Source organism: Acomys russatus, chromosome 10 (genome assembly GCF_903995435.1).
Source record: "Acomys russatus chromosome 10, mAcoRus1.1, whole genome shotgun sequence".
NCBI lineage: Eukaryota > Metazoa > Chordata > Mammalia > Rodentia > Muridae > Acomys > Acomys russatus.
In genome coordinates, this window is record NC_067146.1 from 52,800,416 (window position 1) to 52,820,331 (window position 19,916).

General features: G+C 55.5%; 1 protein-coding gene across 8 annotated transcripts in view; it reads left to right on the plus strand.

The window, feature by feature from the left end:
* Positions 1 to 19,916, plus strand: part of Agap3 (ArfGAP with GTPase domain, ankyrin repeat and PH domain 3) — a 49,401-nt gene that overhangs the window by 25,226 nt on the left and 4,259 nt on the right. For 2 of the 8 annotated variants that reach the window (XM_051152164.1, XM_051152168.1), the window contains exons 8-12: positions 1,357 to 1,515; positions 5,026 to 5,118; positions 10,192 to 10,296; positions 15,254 to 15,422; positions 18,697 to 18,864. In XM_051152164.1, the coding sequence (XP_051008121.1) occupies positions 1,357 to 1,515; positions 5,026 to 5,118; positions 10,192 to 10,296; positions 15,254 to 15,422; positions 18,697 to 18,864 (694 nt within the window). Of the gene's footprint in view, positions 1 to 1,356; positions 1,516 to 1,848; positions 2,075 to 3,954; positions 4,868 to 5,025; positions 5,119 to 10,191; positions 10,297 to 15,253; positions 15,423 to 18,696; positions 18,865 to 19,916 lie in introns of those variants that run through there. The other 6 variants (XM_051152167.1, XM_051152165.1, XM_051152172.1 and 3 more) reach the window with 4 other exon arrangements.

Consider the following 19,916-nt stretch of genomic DNA (forward strand, 5'->3'; position numbering starts at 1 on the left):
TCTTGTGAACTCCATTCCATGGTCTTCTGAGCTACTGCTTAGGAAAGAACGCCTTACTTAGCAGGCACGGAGAGAAAAGAAAGTTCTTTCTGGTGTGCTCACCCCTGCCTGCCCCTTCTTCTCTAATGGACAAACACTTCCACTTGGTTGCAGATGCAGTGCCTTCTTCCCAGAGAGGAGGGAGTCGCTCACATCTCTAAGCCAGCTAAGCACCCAGGCTGGCTCTCTGCCCAGTGGCAATCTCTTTATGTTAGAAGGGGAGCACGGCCTCATGAGGGTGCTTGCCTTCAGCTCCCATTTGGAGTATGCAGATTCTGAGCCAGTCCCTGCCATTGCATGTTCCATCATACCACTTGTCGATACCTTGTCTATCTGGGCCTACCTATTCCTGGGTTAGTTTTTTGACCCTTGACATGTGGCCCAGTGCTTGGTTCCATAGCTGCACACCCTTCCTGCTCTGCTTCACTGCCCTTTGCTGCAAGCCGAGTCAACCACTAAGCTTTCAAATGACAGCTTGGCTACAGTGCCAGGACTCTTCCTCTTAGGAGTTGTGGGAAGGTACAAGGATCCTTACACTGTCCCTCCCTGAAAAGAGGAGGACGGTGGGGGGCGGGAGGCGGCAGACAGTGGTACATCCACCTCTACCAACAGGCCCCTTTGCGGTGGGCCTGATCTTGAGAGGCTGAAGAGAGCAGGGTGCATTGCAGTCCCTTGGCCAGTTTAGTGTTAGAGATGGGGCCTGGCACTCTAGCGAGGCCTGATTTCCATGCACCATCTCTCTGGTCCTGGGAAAACACTTCTGTGTACTGTTTTCCATCCTATAAGCTTTTTTTCCCCCCTGCTTTCTCTTTCTTCTTTTCCATTTCCCATCTGCAGCTCATTGTGCCCAGCAGCCTTTGCTCTGCTCTGCACTACACCTCAGGCTGTTGCTGATGCCTTCTATGCCCTACACTTTGTCAAAGCAGATCTCAGACTGTCCAGCACCCTGAGCCCAGCCCCAGCTCATGGAACCCATTTGTTCCCAGCCTTCTGCCCCTGACCCACCTGCAGACCATGATGCCACTGTTTGCTCACTTGCCGGCTATGCCCCTGGTTTTGTAATGTTTTGTAATGTTCACTTGTGCCCCTGATTTAGCTCTCAGGTTGGCACAGAAGCATCCCCATCCAGTCCCTTCCAGAGCCCCAGGACAAAGATGCAGAGTTCCTCCTGGTGACAGTTGGATTCTGTTGGCCTCCAGGACATGCCAGCTCCTCATAATACCACCTTTAGGAGCCAGTGGCTCCTCTGCTGCCTCTAGTGCTCTATGCCGCTCCCCTCCCCCCAGGGTCCCTCTCAGCAGCCCTCTCTATTCTTAGGCCACGAATGGCGGCAGCAGCGCCTTCAGCGACTACTCGTCCTCAGTCCCCTCCACCCCCAGCATCAGCCAGCGGGAGCTGCGCATCGAGACCATCGCTGCCTCCTCCACCCCCACGCCCATCCGCAAGCAGTCCAAGCGGCGGTCCAACATCTTCACGGTACGTGCCCCGTCCTCCTTCCTGCCCAGCTGCCAACACTGCACAGGCAGGGCTGCGCCGAGCTCCCGAGCAGGAGGGCAGGCAGCCCCAGGTCAAGAGGATGCAGTCTCTCTCACACTTAGACACACAGGGCTCCTAGAGGTTCCTCATGGGACCCACAGCATCTTCCAAGACATACCTCTGAGCCCAGAGGGGGCTCTCCTCAGACCTTCCCCTGGGCACATGCTCACCCCTTGAAGCCTCCCTCCCTCCCAAACCCTAGAGTTTTTGTATCAGCTTGGAGGGATCTCTGGATTCGTGGCCTAACTTCCCTGACCCCCTTTGATTCAACAGCTAATGAACCGGAGGCCGGAAGGCTGTTTGCCCAAGGCGACACAGAGGGTTAGCTGGCCGAGCTAGAGTCCCAGCCAGGCCTCCCAGTCCGCCTTCCGGCTCTTTTTCCGTTACCCCACTGCCGAGGGGAACATTCATGCCTCCCACCCACCGCTGTGATTGGTTTAACAAAGGCTTAGCCATCTTTTCCTGGGCTTCACCACGCTGCCTCGTGCCTCCCGCTCAGGTTTGTCCTGTCTCCTTGTGAGCTCCTTGCCCTTCCCTACCGACCTCATGCCCCCTACCCGGGGTCCGCCGAACCCTGCTCAGAGTCAACCCCTCAGCTCTTGGCCCCTGAGCTTGCCGCTCCCATCCCGTTTTTACATACCACGTCCCTCCCTGCCCGGCTGTGGCCCTTCTGTGGGGCTCTGGCTGGACTGTTCCAGGAGCTGTGGGCAGACAAAAGGTGGGTGAGCAGCCTGTCCCTCTCTTCACTCCACACCTCTCTCTGAGAGCCAGGGCTTGGCTCTTGGCCTGGGCCTGTATCCAGCTGGCCAGGCAAGACTTTCTGGACCCTGCCCAGACAGAGCCAGTGCCCCTGGGCCTCTGTCCTCCATCCTTACATCTGCCCTGCTTGACATACATACCTCTGCCTTGCATCCCTGTCTGCTGGCTCCTGGGGTGTGCGCTCACTGGCCTCTTAGCTGCTGGCTGCTGCTGCTGCTACTGGGGCGCACTATGCTTATGCAGCTCCAACCCTCCCAGACCCACAGCTTCTCCTTTCTGTTCTGTTCCATCCATTGAGATATGCAGAGCCTTGGTGGCTTCCTGGTCATGCCCACACCTGCTGCTGCTGCTACTGCTGCTGTAAAGCCCTTGGGTGCCTATGTCACAGTGACCGCCATCAGCACCCTCCACAGCCTATTCCCCAACATCAGCATCATGTCTCAGTCATCTACCGCCTTGATTGCATTCTTAACATCCTCCCATCTTCCCCCACTGGCTGGTTCAACATCAGGGCATCCCTGCCTCCCTGCTTGGCCCGCCATGCCCGACTCCATGGCCTCCTCGCCACAGGACCTTCGGGCTCCCTCCATGTGTACTCTGCTGCCTGCCTGCTCAGCTGTGCTGCCTTGCCCCACCACACCCCTGCTGCTTCACACGGTCTTCCCTCCAGGCTCTTCCATTTTCTCCATCTTCACAGTGGCGACCTTATTTTGTTCTTTTCATCATTTCCATGGTGAGCTAGCTTGTGCCATTGTCCCTGAGGCAGCCTCAGGGCATGGTCAGCTCTATGAGTGTGTATCTTGGGAATTCACCCCATCATTGCTGTTGGGGCCACCCTTCCTTCATCCCTCCTAGGATCCCACCTGCTCCAGGGGATCCTGTTTTGTGCTGCCTGTTCGTGACTGGTGACTCCTTGCTGGGCATGGTTGTAATGTTTCCAGTCTCCCCTTCATGACCCCATGTGTTTATTTGTTGCCACTCTTGCCCTGGTTCCAGTTCCCACCCTTCATGGGGAGGTGCCGCTGGTCTCCCGGGGTTTTCTCGTAGTTGCCAGCCCCTTGGCTTAACCAGCCTGGCTGGGGTAGGCCTTATGACGCTCATCCTGACCGACAGTTCAGTCTGGAGACCAGTGACAGCAGTCCACCCTCTCTCCTCCGGGGCCATAGGGGCAGAGGGCTTAAGGCTTGGGCTTTATTTAGCCGCAAGCGGTCTGGAGGCCAGTGGTGCCTGTGGAGCTGCTGGGCAGCAGTTTAATCTTCAGCAGTTTTGCCCAGTTCTTTCTGCTCCCCCTGCTGGGCTTTCTCCCACATTGCAGTTGGCAGTCTTTTGTCCCAACCCTGTGCCCTAGGCTCCTCCTGGCAGCCTGGGAAAACAGGAGGGATGGGGCCCGGGCAGCAGAGTGGCATTCCCTGCTGACATGGACTGCTGGGCCACAAATGCCCAGCAGTTGGCGGCCTCCTCCTCCTTTCCTTTTCCTGTCCTCCTCCTCACATCCTCCTCCTCTTCATCCCGCTGCTGCCTCTCCCCAGGCGCCTGGGTCTCTGCCCTCACCAGTGCTGACCGACTTTTGCGGAGCTTAAGTATAACTTGCCAAAATCTTTATTCTTTCGATATTTGCAGATATGTGCCACTGTTTCCAACTTTTCATCAACAAAAAGGCCTTTCCAACTCCTTCCAAATTAGAAGACCAGGTGGTGACACACAGCACCTCTGGACATTACCCCTGTGCGGGGCCGGAGGCGGGCCGGGCCCTGGGACTGCTCTCAGATGAGAAGCGGCCGCCGAGCTCCCCGCTCCAGAGACCCACAGGAACCTTTGTAACTAACCCTACCCCCAGGGAAGGCTAGGAACGCCGGAGCCCGCGCTGGGGGGTGCCGGGGGACCAGGCCCGGCTGGATGCTGCGCCAGGCTCGCTGAATGGAGAAGAAGGGAGCTCGGCCCACGCCGGCCAAAGCGACGAGGCCCAGAGGGGCTGGGGCACTCAAGCCCGCTGGCCCAGCTGCTCCTGGGGGGAGCTTTCCTGCCCCTCCCCTCCTCTGCTCCTTCCTGCATGGACTTCTGCCGTTCCTGCTCCTGCTCCGGAAGCCGCCGCCACCGCGCTTGCCTTGCCCCCTCTTTTTGGCCCCTCCCCCTGTTTCCTAGGATCCGCATTTGGGTGGACTCTGCCCCAGGAGCTTGGCAGGGTGCAGGGCCTCTTCTGGCCTCTCTCCTCTCTCTCTCCATCCACTGTGCCCCTTGGGCCACACCGACGCGCTCGGTGCCATGTGGTGTCTGTGCCGCAAATGAGCACCTGCCCGCTCACTTCCGAACTTTGCTGCCCCTGGTTGTCGTGCCCTGTGCTCCTGGCCAGCCCTCAGCCCCACCGGGCCACCTCTCCTCGCCCCTCCCTTCACTTAACAAACTCCAGACCCTGGGCTGCGTGCTCATCGCGCCCTTCGTATTTCATGTCCTTGCTCTTTGTGAGGGGCGGGCCCGGCTCAGTGACCTGTGCTGCTCTGTATGGTGCCGTGTGTAAGAATAAACCCATTGGAATACTCGTGTCTCCGTTCCTTCCCGACCCGCCGCCCAGGCCCAACCCAGCGCTAGGGCTGCCCAGAAGAGGGAGGAATAGGGGAGGGTGGGGAACTGCAGGCGGGCAGTTCTCCCCAAAAGGCCCCAGACCTCTAACACTTGCCTTATTTTCTCTTTCAGTCTCGAAAAGGTGCTGACCTGGACCGGGAGAAGAAGGCTGCTGAGTGCAAAGTGGACAGCATTGGGAGCGGCCGGGCCATCCCCATCAAGCAGGTCAGCGCCTGGGCTCCCCAGGGCCTCCCAGGGACAGGTGATCCTGGTCTGAAGATTGAGGCTCAGCAACCTGGTCCCTAGGCAGCTGCCTTCCCTCCTCATTACCACTGGAGAGCAGCAGAGAGCCACCTGCCGCCCACAGTTGGCTTCCAGACCAGGTGCAATCAGGAGAGGGGAGTCTCCTGGACTCTGGGCTAAGGAAAGGGGCTGGGCTTGGTGGCACACGTCTGTAACCCGAGGGCTTGAGAGGCAGAGGCAGGAGTATCTACAGTTTGAGCCAGCTTGGGGTATATAAGGTATCTCGAGTCAGGATCCACCCACCGCATAGCAAGACCCTGTCTCAAAAACACAAACAAGAAAAAAAAAAAAAAAGCCTGAGTAAGAGGCAGTACTGAGGGATGATCCTGTGTGGGATTTACTGATGAAGGTTTACCATTGTGAGCATCTCTGGTTTGTTTTGTTTTCTCCTCCTCTTCCTCCTCCTTCTTCTCTGATTCCAATTACTGTTGCCTATATGTCTGGGTTCAAAGCTCACTGCTTAGGCTTAGGCAGCCTGTCTGGGTTATTCCCTGAAGAAAACTGGCTCTCTTTCCTCAGCAGCATCCCTGTCATGTCCAGAAGACACCCTTGGTCTTCTGGCTCCTTCAATCTTTCTGCCCCTTCTGTTCTGTTCTCTAAGTCTCAAGTATAGGGCTTGTATTACTGATGTTCCATTTAGGGCTGGGCATTCCATGTCATTTAAATATTTATTTATCTATTTTTATGTGCATTGGAGTTTTGGCTGCATGTATGTCTGTGAGAAGGTGTTGGGTTCTCTGGAACTGGAGTTACAGACAGTTGTGAGCCACCATGTGGGTCCTGGGAATTGAACCTAGGTCCTTTGGAGGAGCAGCCAGCACCCTTAACTGCTGAGCCATCCTTCCAGCCCCCTCTGCCATCGTTTACTCTGTTTTTACTAGGTGTGGGTCACTGTGCTGAAGCCCATGCTTCACTCTGCTGCAAATGGGAGCTTCTTTCATCAGGAGTGAGATGTGCTTATCAAGAAAGCCTGTGACTTTCTGTACCTTCTTCCAGAGGAAAAAATAAGTAGAGCCGTCACGTTGTGACCTGTGGCACCGCCTTTCTGAGAGCACGCTAGGTGGTCCAAGCCTCTTAACTGGTGCCTGTGCTGGGGAGCACGTGGGAGCGAATGGGACTGATGAAGGTGGCAGTGTCTGTGAGAGTCTGAGTGGAGGAGGTGGTGTTCCAGTGAACAGGCATCTTCTAGGATTTAAGTGTGCCAAATGACCCCTTCTTGGTACTGACTGGTGTGATACAGGTCTTCCAAGGATCTAGTGGGTGCAGAGGGACGTGTAGATATGGCCCTAGTACTAGCAGCTGGGTTTGGCCAGGACCTGTGAGCAGTTTAACCCTTTCAGGGGCTTATGAGCCCATTGGCAGTGTGAGCTCTTGGAGCAGGCAAGCCCCCGTGTTGGGGGTTGTGACACTCTGTGAAGGTGTATTTAGAAGAAGGAATCCAGGGAGGCTAATGAGGGCCCAGAGGGTGGGGCAGGAGCCATATGCTCACCCTGCTCTTTCTCCTGCCTTCTTTTCCTCATCCCTCTGTTAATTGAATTTATGTCTATCAGGGACCAGTCCAATTGGGACAGTCTGCTGGGAGGGACGTTACCAGAAAAGGCTGAGAGCACAGAATGGCAGCAGTCACAGTACTCCTCCTGTCCCGCTGTATGCCAGCATGTCCCTGTGTTCACAGAACCATGACATAGGATCCCGGCAGGCTAGGGCCTTTGATTCTGGTGCATGGTGGATGCAGCCTAGTCACCTGCCTGAGGAGCAGGGCGGAGGAGGGTGGTGGTATCATACACACCCAGACACATTGGATGAGTGAATGAGAGCATGTGCTTGCCCACTGGCTTTCCTGTCTGGAGGTGGCAGTAGCTGCAGATTGGATTGAGTCCCTCACATGCAAGGTTGGAGGGGAGAGGGTGTCTGTCAAGTTGCAGCCTGGAAGTCAGGGGTCACTTGGTTTTTACATTCCCTGAGCTTCTCTAAAATGTCCCTCCCTGCATTGAGGTCCTGGTAGCCGTCAGGCCTGAATCTCTTTTGTGCAGGAGATGCGATTGCTCATCAGTGCGTCCACCTGGGGAAGTGGGGGGAGCTACCCGTTTGGGAGGCCCCGCCCGTGAGAGATAGGGGCCAGAGCTCTCCACAGGTGTACCTTTGCTGCCCTCCCGGTGTTTTCTGACCTCACACCCTTCGGGTCTCAACTCCGCCATTTGTGGCCCCTCCCCTTCCCCCGCCCTCTTGTCCTGTGCTCCCCATTTCTGTTCCTTCCCCTCCCCCTAGCTCCTGCTGGGAGTGGAGATTGCATTTCAGTTGCCATTTGCATTCCCAATCAATCCGGACTCCGCAATTAAGTCGGCTGGCGGAGCTGGGAGGGAGGCGGCGGCGGGAACGGGTCCTCTGGGGGCTGTCGCCTCCGCACCGCTCCCATTCCGCCCCAGATTGCTTCCTGCTCCGCGGTGCGCAGCCGGCCGGCCAGGGAGGGAGCGGGAACCCCGCCGCTTCTCTCTCTCTGGGAACCCAGGCTGGAGGGTGGAGGCAGCTAGGCTGGGCGGAGGGCGTGGGTCAGGGTCGCTCTGCCTCCCACTAGCCTGCTGTCGAGCCCTGGGCGCCCCGCCTACGTCCTTTGCTAACGAGCCTCATTAAGCGAAAGGGAGCCATGCGTTCTGGAGGGCGGAAAGGGCTTCGCTCCTGAGCTGCCTCCGCAGCAGGCTGACTTCTGACCCCTTAGCCAGGTGGAGGAGGTCCGGTGGTCTTAAGGCTGCTCTTTAGGAGAGCTGGGCCTGCGGCTTAGAGGCAGTGCCCCCCATTAGTGACACGAGTGCAGGGTTTGGGCGTGAGCTGCCTGGAGCTGGAGCCTGAGAGGAGAGCCTGTGAAAGTTGTAAATACCCACCCATACCCACCCCCTGGCCCTGTCTCCCAGGAGAGTCTGCACCCTGCTGTTCTTCCTCTTTCCTGATGGATACCTGTCTTCAGAGGCTGCTTGCCCTTGGGGCCATTACTGAGGGTCAGGGAGAGAGTAGCTTGGCTCTCCTCTGCTTCTACAGCCACAGGCAGGGCACCAGACCATCTTCTCAGGGCCCTTCAAACTATAGAACTGGGGAACTGATGGCTTTTAAAAAGAAACATCCTAGGCTGTCTTCAGAAGCTCCTTTTGAAGGTAGAGTCTCACCGTCTAGAAGCAAGGGATGTCCTAGATCTATGCATGTCATTGCATTTGCTGTAGTGACATTTGTCTCTTGGGGGTGGTAGGAGGAAGGGGAGTTCTTCGGGATATGAGACAAGTTGAATAGTGTGAGCTGGGAACTAAGACTGCTCAGACTTCCCTGGTTGAGCACCCTTCCTCAGCTCTGGTTTGCCCCCTAGTGGCCAGGGGTGAGATCACTTGTAAATACTTAATTGCCTTTTATGTAATCTTGGCCAGACTTGCCTTCTGCCTCAGTCTCTCAAGCCCTGGGGGTACAGTCATGCGCCACTGTACCCTCCTCTTAATCACATGTTCTGATCTCATCTGCTAGGTCAAGAAAGATTCAAAGGAAAGTGTGTGGCTGAATCTGACACTTGGCCTATTCACTGGCATCCCGGCTTCCCTCCATGGCCGTTTTACTGGCTGGCTGTGGGCAGGGCCTGCTGCTTGCCTTCACATATGGGCAGTATCACCCTTATCCCCATGGGGGGCCCAGAGTATACTTTCCTGCTGTCCCAGTAATGTCTGCCACAACCCCTCCTGCCAACTCCCAGTTTGTGATTGGGGGTGGAGGTGGAGGGTTGAGACAGGGTTTTTCTGTAAAGCCCTGGTTGTCCTGGACTTACTTTGTAGACCAGGCTGGCCTCAAACTCAGATATTTGCCTGCCTCTGCCTCCCAAGTGCTGGGATTACAGACATGCGCCACCACGCCCAGCCCATTTGTGAATCTTAGCCACCAGGTGTCCACCTGGAGTGATCGTGTCCCCACATGTTCTTCTGCGCTGGGGTCTTGGAGCAATTCAGAGGGCATCTTTAAGGACTGTCAGAAGGAAGGCAGGCTGTGGGTGGGCATTGCCTGTCAGGACCTATGTTCTGCCTTTCTCTCTTGATATCCACACAGCACCATCTGGGGGGGGGGCTCTTCAGTTTCTCCAACATTCACTTCTGAGTATCTGCTGTGGCCTAGGTGTTCTGCTGGGTGCTAAGAATTATTAACAGACAGCCCCCAGAGCCTCTGGGCTTGCCTCAGAGGGTCCCTAGCCCATCCTTAAATCTGCACACAATGTCAGGGAGGCCCTGCCAGACAAGAGCCAGGGTTTCCTGACCATGACTTTGCACTTGCTCTAGTCCTTGCCTGTTGGACCTCCACATTTGAGGAGCATAGCATGCCGGGCCTTGTGGTGCAGCTTGTAATCCCAGCTATTCAGGGGGCTGATGCAGGAGGATAATCCCTCCAGGTTAACCTGGAGTGTAGAGTGAGTGTGAAGCCAGTGTAGGCAATTTAGTCAGAGCCTGTGGTAAAAAGGAAAACTGGGGATATAGCTTGGTGGTAGAGGGCTTACAACCCCACAGGAGTCCTGGGCCAGCGGTGGACATCTCAGTTCACACAGGTAGTTTGGTGGCTGAATGAGAGGCTTGAACTTCCTAGCATGGGGTGTGGGGCATTGTTCCGCCTGAGCAGAAGCCTTCCAGCTGACCTTCTCTCCTGTAGAGCCTTCTGGAGTAACAGTGGCTCAGACTGCTCCCTACTGGACGGGAGGAAAGCCTGTGGGAAGACAGGTCCTCCTGCCCTGCCTGGTGGAGCTATAGAGCCTTTACCCTCTGCTCGGGTGCAGGGGTTTCAGCAGAGAGCAGGGTGAGGCATTGAGTTGCTAATCATATCATGGCCATCCTATGCTGGGCGGGTTCCTGGGCTCTGGTCAAGTCCCAGGCCTCAGAACCAGGCCTTTAGGCCATCCTCTGGTTGTGAGAGGGTCACTGACCCTGGGACACAGTGACCCACAGGCTGACTCCTGATCTGTAATTGCACCTCTGTTCTTAGGGGATCCTGCTGAAGAGGAGTGGCAAGTCTTTGAACAAGGAGTGGAAGAAGAAGTATGTGACGCTCTGTGACAATGGATTGCTCACTTACCACCCTAGCCTGCACGTGAGTCTGGGAGAAGGGGTGGGGACGAGGGCACATGACAGAATAAGGACTCCTGATGGTCCTTGGGGTTTCCTTTGAAAATGCACCATACTGTAGTAGTTTGGAAAGGACACAAGACCTGGGCTTTGCCTCTTCTGTAGAGCAAACTTCCCACTAGCTCTGCTTAAATGCTGCTGCTTGGCTGTCATGGGCAGTCTGCCCTCCCTTGCCAGCAGCCAAGGGCCTGGATGTTGCAAAGCAAGCGTCTGTAGTTGGCCAATGAGGAACACTAGGTTCCTGGCTAGGGATGCTGGGTGAGCCAGGATGTTGAGTTTGGTCTAGGAGTACAAGGGTTTGGAGAACACATGGCCCGTGCCCCAGCAGTGGGGACATGGGTGTTCCAGTGATCGTAATGTGGCCCCTGTGGCAGCTCTCCCAACCCTCCTTTCTTCTCCTTCCCTCACTGCGTGGCTCCAGCACACAGCTGTCACCAGAATCCATCTCTGTCACCACCCCACTGTGGGGCTAATGAGTTCTCCCGTGAAGCCCCTCGAGCACAGCACGTGGCCAGCCCCACCTCCCCCACCCCCGCCCAGAGGCTCTGGGCTTGCCTCAGAGGGTCCCTAGCCCATCTTTAAATCTGCACACGATGTCAGGGAGGCCTTGCCTGATAGGTGCTGGGGTTTACATTTCCTGGCCAATCCCTGGTCCTAAGAGGCCTACCCAGACAACCCTCCAGAGAAACCTGGTGTGGACATGAGCCTGGGCAGAGCAGGCCTTGGGAGGTTTCCATTCAGGCCAGATGATAGCTCGGGCTTCCTATTGGTCTTTCCTCTTCTGACTCCTCAGGGCACTGGTCTCTACCCTTAGCTCAGGGAACATCAGTTCAGTGCCAGAATACCAGGTAGTTGTGGTCCCTGAGAGATGGAGAAGGGCCCACATCATTTTCCCCAGCAGGTTCTTGTCTCTGCTTGACCCACCCTCTACCTCACACAGCCCTCAGGCTTCCTCCCATGCCCTCAAACGACAGTAGGAGGCAAGTTGGCTTTATTCAGGTGGCACTGACTGCAGAGATAAAAGTTCTTAGGCCAACAGAGTGCCCTCTGCAAGTACAGGGCCTCACCATGGAGCCCTGCACCTAGGAAGGACCAGAGGAATGCATGCTAGACAGACAGTAGGTTTAGGGGTGTTCTCTACAAGAGGGATCTGAGGTGCCCTCCCTAATTTCAAGAGGAAGTGGGCTATGTGTTGAGCCAGAAGCATGCCAGTGCCTGCCAGTTCTCATGAGTCATCTCACCCTCTGTCCACCAGGCAGATGCACATGTGCTCTGCATGTATGGACCAAGGAGCTTGAGAACCATCTGACTAGGACCCTACCTCATTCCCATGTGGGCGGACTCAGCCTCCTCCTGCCTGGGTGTGAGGGTCTGTCCCTTTTGCTAGTCCTTGTCCTGGGGAGTGAAGGGAGCCGGGATGGAGGAGAGGGCTGGAAACATGGTGGGCTAGGGTTAGTTATGTGAGGCTAGGCTTTGGAAGGAGAAGGAAAGGGAAGAAGTGGGAATATTGTCTCCACAGCCACAGCTAGAAAATAGAGGCTCGGTGGGTGTGTGGCATGCTAAAGCTACCAAGCTAGTAACTGAGCCACAATGCGGCTCCATCATCAACATTACCCAGATTTGTGAGTGTTTGCCAAGAAGACTTACCTCTGAGACTGACTGAAAAGTCAGAACAGAGAGTAAGTCAGGTAGGCAGGCTGGGCATCCACGTGCCCTCTCATCATACTTGTCACGCTGTGTGCTTCAGAGGCCTCTTGACTTCCAGACCTGTCCCGATGCCCATGCAGGGTGACATCCAGACCACTGGCCTAGCCTCTTGGGCTCTAGCCCTCCAGGTCCCGTTGGGCTCTCTGTGAGAATTGTGTGGCAGGGGCCTGGTCCATCAGCAGCTGCTCCTCAGGCAGCCAGAAAGCAGGTACCTCACGGTGGGTGTCAGGAGACACTGGCAGAGCAGGCAGCCTGGCCTGACCTTCTCAGCAGAGTTGCCTGTCCCCCTTGAGAGCTTCCTCCTGGACACAGTGTGGAGCTGTGAGGCTGCGCCCTCAGACCCAGTTCATTCCTGCACTCGTCCTTTGCCTCTTCACCTGGCCTGTGGCTGTGGCTTAGCTGCCCACTCCTGCTGCTGCCAGCTCACCCCCATGCCTATTCGCCATCTTCTCTAATTTCAGAAGAACTTCAGTGCAGCAGTGACCTAGCAGGCTAACCTGCAAGAACCGCAGGTCCCTAAGATGCTGGGGTCTTAACCTTGACACTGAGAGAAAGGCCTCTAGTCACCACAGAGGCCCCCTCAGTACTTGGGACTATCTGGCTCTCCTGAAGGGTACAGGTCTCAACTGAGAGCCAGGACCACGGGGTCTCAGCCTCTCCTACTAATGGAAGTGGCTGGGCCCAGCATGTGGAGCATGAGTTGGTGGGCAGGCCTCAAGCTTCGAGCCCGAGAGCCCGAATCTTGCCTGGCCCAAGAGAGCCTGCCACAGCCTCCCCCATTTTGCAGCCAGCGGAGCCATTCACACAATCACCTTCTGTTAATTCTATCTGCAACATCAATTAAATTGTTTGTAGAAACTAATTGAATGTGGCTTAATCACACATCTTAATAGCTTTCCACGCTCTGAACTCGTTGTTAATTCCAGTAATAAAACGAGATGAGAACGCTGGCTGGGTAATTAGCGAGGAGGCTGGGGAAGAAATTGCTGTTTGATGGTGGGTAATAAAGGCAGCCGTGGTGACCGCTCTCCTGAGCAGCCGCTGCCACCACCATGCTCCCCTGTTCTGCTGACGGAGGGAAACGCTATTGCTCTCTGCCTGGGGTCCCTGTTCCTGCTGCTGCTCCTCCAGGCTCCTCACCGTGTCCTCCAGGCCCAGGCTGCATTGTGCAGCCCAGCACTCAGCCCAAACTTCCAAGGGTTTCACCCTGCTGGATCCACAGGATGTGGTGTAGTCAGGCGCAGAAGTTGGCCGGTCCTTTCTTGCCAGCTTCTAGCTCCTTGGCCCTGAACGAAGTCCCTCCGTGCAGCTCTGTTCTTGGCCTAGGGTAATTTTCTCGTACTACAGCCTAGCTTTGGGCATCTCAGAGCTTGAGTGGGGCCTGAAGACCATTATAACCGCTGTGACCTCCTTGCGAACTGGAGCAACCCAAGCCCCTCCCTCAGGAGGAACTACAGCAGGGCCTTTGGCCCAGCCAGCTGTTGATAGTTGTCTGGAGCAGCCAGATGTGGTTATATATAAGGAAGGGCTGATGAGAAGGTGCTAAGCTAAGAAAGACTCTGGAATGGAGATAGAAAGATTGAAACAGCAAAGTTTCATACTGGACATGAAAATAAGGACCAGAGGACCAACAACAGTGTGCTCAGGAGGGCAGCAGGGGACTTGTGGCCTCCACTGCATTGCCGAGCTCTGGGCCCCATGCTGCCTGGGGTGCTGGTTGCCTGGAATGTGACCTCTGGTGTAGTCAGGTGCTGGTGAGGCCCAGAGCTGCAGCTGGAGCTCGGTGGGTGTACAGCATTGAGGCCTGAATTGTCAGGGTCCTCCTGGGTCGGAAGGTTGTTCTCTGACTTCTTAGTAGATTGTTCTGTGGATCTAAAACAATGAAAAAAAACCTCGGAACAAGTGTGCCTGAGCCAGGCCTTGTCACAGGAATAGAAAGAGCAGGAGACACAGACCCAAGGGAAGGTGCTGGGAGCAGTGGTGGCAGGGAGTGACGCGCCTCCTTGAACACACCCTGTGAAGGAGCAGAAGATGGATGGGCCTGGGCCTTCTGGAAGATTTGTCTGCCTGGAAAAGTGTCAGGCCCACCTTAAGGACCAAGATGGCTATAAGCTCAGTTAAGCTTCATGGGGCTATATGTAGGCAAAGGGCTTCTGCAAGATTTGCAAGAGCTCTCGTGAGAGGATCTGATTTTATGTCTGATCAATACAACTTTGGATTCTTCTCTCAGGAAGTTACGTAATGCCGAAGGAGGAGATTTTGTCATATGGTATGGAGATTGCAGGCGTGGCTGTCAAGAAGCCTGATGAGGATGTGGGGACTCAAAGTCTGGAGAGAGAGACATGGGAAGTTGTAGTCAAAGCCAGGTTCCAGATCAGGTCCAGCTTGAACCAGAAATGACAGGGACAGAGGGTCTGTAGTTTGGGGAGCCATGACCTGCAGGCAAGCCAAGGTCGCTGGCTAAGGGTGTCACCTGTGAAAGAAAGGCTTGGGGGTCTGCAAACCTGGACTTGGTCCAGCTCCAATACCCACTGTGGCCTTGGGCAGATTAACATTCCTAAGTCTCAGTTTCTTCGTCTCCAACATAGGGCAAAGAACATTCTGGAGACTGAGACAGGAGGATTCCTACGAGTCTGAGATGAGCCTGGAAATTCCTCACTCAGTTGGTTGGGATTTGAATTATACTGATACATGAAATATAGATATATTGTGTATAACACACAACTCAGGACAGGCAAATGGCAGTCTGATGACGGGTCCAACTGACAGAAAATCATGGTGTGTGTTGATACAAAGAGCATCAGAGACTGTTCCATAAACTACTAAAATTATTATCTGGGGCAGTCCTAAGGGTTGATTGCTCCTCAGGTGGGGATAGCAGCTTGTGATAGGAGCATCCTGGGAGCTTGGGGCTCCTGAGCCCAAACTCTATCTCTTTATCCCTAAGCCATCTCCTCCACTGGCCTAAGCCCTGGCTTGGTTCCAAAGCCTTTGCTTGCTCTTCATCTTGTCTTCCCAGCTGAACTCCACCCCTTTGGGCACCATGGAGACTTGCATGTAATCCAGATTGTAGATTGGTTGGGCCTCAGAGACCTGCTTTTTGAGACTAAATGTGCCTCTCCTGCCCCCTCCCCCCCAGCTGGTCTAGACAGTGAGGGGTGGTCAGTGCTGGAGAGCCTAGCCTGATGCATCTTCTGTCGTCTGTACACCTTTAGGATTACATGCAGAACATCCATGGCAAAGAGATTGACCTCTTACGGACAACGGTCAAAGTGCCAGGGAAGCGCCTGCCCCGAGCTACGCCTGCTACAGCCCCGGGCACCAGTCCCCGTGCCAATGGGTTGGCCATGGAGCGGAGTAACACACAGCTGAGTGGAGGCTCAGGTGAGGCGGCTGGCTGCTATGCTGCAGAGTGCGGGAGTGGCTGTGAATGGGCCTAGTGGGACGGCTGCTTCTCAGCCTGCGTGTGCGAGCTCCAGGCATGCTCACCGGCCAAGGTCACACTTGAAGATCTCTCTACCAGGGGTCATGGCCAAGATGCAGGCCTAGTGAGGCTTGTTGAGGTAGCCTTTGGGCTGGGGCATGGGGAGAGTTGGTGGTCCTAGGACCAGCTCCCTGCAGTTTTAGCTAAGGTAGTGGCCAGAGCTGTGTGGGGTCACAGGCAACTGTCTCTAGTCTGCACTGAATGCAAGGTCTCTGCACAGTAGGCACTGGATCTAAACCCCATGGTTCAGGACTGCAGCACTGACCTGTGTCTGCCCATGGTGTACAGAGTCAGGGACCACAAGTTGACACTTGTGCCAGGGCAGCTTTTATATGGCTGTACTCTTTTATTATGTCTGGGGGGGAGGCGGTTGTGTGCGCACGCGTGCGTGTGTGTGAGTGCAGGTGTCAATGGGGCCAGAGGCATCAGATCCCCTGGGGTTGGAGTTTGAGGCAGTGGTGAATCACTGATGTGGGTCCTCTGGAAGAACAGTATGTGCTTTTAGTCACTGAGCCATCTTCCAGCCCCTGGCTGTACTCTGGCCCTTCAGTAACACTGGTCTCAGGGGAGGCCCTCTGTTCAAGGTCCTAGTGCTGGACATCCTTCCTGGATCTCTTTTCCTCCCCTCACTCACTTCCTTTGCTCCTAGACCTACCCTGGCCACACTATGACATCTTGCTCTCCCCAAGCTGCTGTTCAGTATACAAGTGTCTTACCAGTGCTGGCCCTGTGCCTAAGAGTGCCGCCTTTTCTAGGGACATGTAAGGAGGTGGGGAAGGTGTCATGGAGACTGAGAGTCGCGTGGCATGTACAGGACGGACCTAACAATAAAGACTTGTTCACTGTAGATGCTGGCGGGATGTGGCCCAGGGCCTTGTGCTCACTAGCAAGTACTCCACTGCTGAGCTACGTCCCCACCCTCTGAGTGTCCCTTGTTAGAGGCAGAGTACCTTACATGTGTGGGTGGTCGTTCTGAGTGGGCTGGAGGTGTGGAGAGTGGTGAAAGAGGGGCCGGGGAAGTAGGTGTCCCTGGAGCTGGTGCCGTGGAGCTTAGTGCCCTGTTCTCATGAGGAAATGAAGGCTCTGAGCGGTGAACGAATCTATCTGCATCCTGCTTGCAAGCGTGGGGTCTGGGATTTACTCTGCCGCTTCTTCTAAACCACCTGAGTGGGAATGAGAGCTCTCAACCGGTAGACAGGGAGAGCTCTAGTGGGCAGTGGGAAGGAAGCAGGCCAGGGAGAGGCAGGCAGTCCACCTGTGAGGGCGCATGCTCAGAGCCTGCTGAATGGGGTGGGCTGCAGAGCCTGTTCTTGGTGGCAAAAAGAAGGGTCATATGCTGTCCTGAGTGCTGAACCTGTAGGAGGTCTTCAGAGTTGTAGCCGCAGCATGGGGGCTCTGTGCTGGTACCACAGGAGGGGGAAAGGTGGCAGAAACTAGACCTTTCCTTGAAGGTGGCTGCTAAGAGGGAAGCTGGGGTATCTCCCAAAAAGTGGGAGCGGCCCGATGCTTTTGTCCTGTCCCATCCTGTCCTGGACCCACCTAGTCTTCACCTAGGATGCCACAGTGGCATGAGGGAGGGAGCCCCAGCAAGTTGCTCCTGTAATTACGGCACCCACACACAGAAACACATGGATGACGTTTCCTAAGCTTGAGTTCCCGCTGCCGCACGCTGACACCGACCCTCATGCACACTCACACATGTCTCTCGCTCACCGGGCGATGTTAACATCTCATTATCTTTGTTACTGTAATTACATTATCCGCTGCTTTATGCAGAATTATCCTCGGAGGACTAATTGATGGCTCCATGTTTAATTCATTAATCATTAGCATCAAATTCGACAATTACAGTGCACACTGATTGTGGGATTGCAGGCGTAATGAGGGGAGAATTAACAAAGAAAAGGGAAAGCACTTTCCCTCCCTCAGGGTTTTGGGTTGGGGGGCTTGGGGAGGAAGTTGGGCCTGTGGTGCCTTTGGTGGGGGCAAGGGGCTGGGTGGGTTCCTATTTGGAACCTAAAAGGTATGGGGACTTCAAGTAAGTAAGGGGAGAAGCAAGGGTCCTCAAAGGTTTAGGGAGGGCCGAATGTGCTAGGAGGAGACCTGAGACCTGAGGATGGGACATGGAAACTGGGTGCCATGCGTGCGTTACTGCAGATACAAGGCATGAGGCTCTGAGGCTTGCCTCTCCCTTGAAGGGCCGCTCCTTGAGGTGTTTGCAGCATGTGGCCTCCCCACTTCCTCTTGCAGCTGCTTCAGCTCTGGCTCCCTTAGGCACCCAGAGACTAGCATGCTTGCCTGCTGGGCTGCAAGGCCTCCTGCTCAGCATCGCCCTTCGCCTACCACTACCTACCTACTCCAGCTTTGGCAGGCTGCAGGCCCGTCAGCTTTCACCTTAAGCTCCATACTGTAGCTTCTAAGGAGGCCTGAAACCATTTGGTCTTAGGCTCTCTGTGGCCATTTCTTCCTGGCGTCATCATCGCCCTCAGACTTGGGGACGCTAAAGAAGGTGAAGAAGCCCTGTAAGACACAGGCTCTGAGGCCTATGGCTGTTGCCAGGCTCTCTGAGCCCTGGGAGAGGTTGGAGAAAGCTGAGTGTTCATCCTCTTTGCCCATGGTGGGCTGTGCCTGCCCAGGCGTGGACTCCTCCAGCCTTCGATTCCCCTTGGCTCTGCCATCCTTCCCTGATGGGAACCGAAAGATTAATTTTCTCCAGCCCAACAGGATAATTACTAATACTAATTAGACATAATTACTTGAATTTGATACACTTATTTCTCGTCAGAATGGCAGCAAAGCTGAGGCAAAGTAAATGACACATGTGGACCGAAATGTTAGATGCAGGGACCTAAGTAGGGTAGGAGTAAGGGGAGTGGCAGATTGCAGCACTCAGCCTTGGTCAGGAGACCTCAGGCATGATGACCTCTTGTGACACCCCAAGCCCTTGCTTTCCCCAGCCCTCCATCACAGAGATGAGTATGGTCTTTATGTTCACAGAGAAAGGATATGAGGGCTAGAAGTCTCCTTCGGGTACAGAGTGAAGCCCAGGCCCTCCTTTCTGGTTACTGTCCGGCTGCTGTTAGCTCTGGGCTCCGCCCTGCCACCTGTTAGCACATTATCTTTATGCAGCGCCCACCTGCCCCTCCTCCCAGCCTGATCCTTCCCCTCTCCCAGGTGCCCCTCACTCGGCCAGCAGCACATCCCTGCATTCTGAGCACCCTCTCAGCAACTCAGCCTGGGCTGGCTTGTGCCCCGAGGGGCTGCACCAGCGCTCCTGCTCGGTTTCCAGCGCTGACCAGTGGAGTGAGGCAGCTGCCCTGCCTGCCAGCATGCAGCACCCTGGTGAGTGCTGGCTCTGCCGCTTCCCACCTCTTCTGGCATCTACTTAAGCAACAGAGAGACTGAGCCCAGTTGCCCAGGAGCCTGGGAGCCCGATGAGGTGGGGCCCAGCAGCATCCTTCAGGGCTTATTTCTGTACTGCAGAGCTAGGCACCTCAGGCTCAGTCTTCTCCAGCAACCAGCTTACCAACTTCTCTGGCCCCAGGCCTAAGCCTGGACCCTCAGCCAGACTACAGGCCCGCGCTTTGTAGCTCCTCCTCCTGGTCCCCAAGCATTGCTGGTGGCACTGCTATATCCCCATCAGCCCCCTGTGCAGTGAGCTCATCAGCCTCTCAGCAGGGGACAGAGAAGCAGAAGAGTGAGATGGGAGGCTGTACACAGGAGAGCCAGTCTGGGGCGGCACTGGCCTGCCATGGCGACAGGGTCCCAGTCCCTTCACGGTTGTCCTGAAAGGCCCTCTTCCTGTGCCCTGCTGTCCTTGATGGGGCCTGCTTGTCCAAAGAGCAGAAACTGCCTCTCATCCATACTGTTTCCTATGCTCTTCCCAAATCTTATCTCCTCCTACCCTGTAACTTTTTGGCCACAGACCCTTTCTGCTCTCCTGAGCCCCAACTCACTCAAGGGTACTACTTCTGCTTTTCTCCCAGGGCCCTCTCATAGACGCCCCACCCCCACCCCCACCCAGTGCAAACAGAAAGCTCCGCCACTCTGTTCTGTGCTCAACATCCAGAAGAGCTGCTACATGTCCCCACCTTAAGGAAAGTGAACGTGGAGCCAGGGGTCGCTCCCTTAGGCCGCTGACCCATGGCCTCTCTGGCTGGCGAAGCCCCTCTGTTGAGTCTGGAAGGGTTAGTCAGCGAGGGAGGGAGTGTGTCTGCCTCTAATGAAGTTTGACATTTAGTGGTGAGCGCCGGGCGGGCGGGGTGTGGGAGCGGAGCTTGATTAGCGCGCTCTAATTGACAGTAATTAGGCAGCTCCCTGATTGTTTCTAATTCTGCTATTAATTGTGAGGAGCGGGGAGTGTGATTGAGGATAAATTTGGTGCGGAGCTGCTG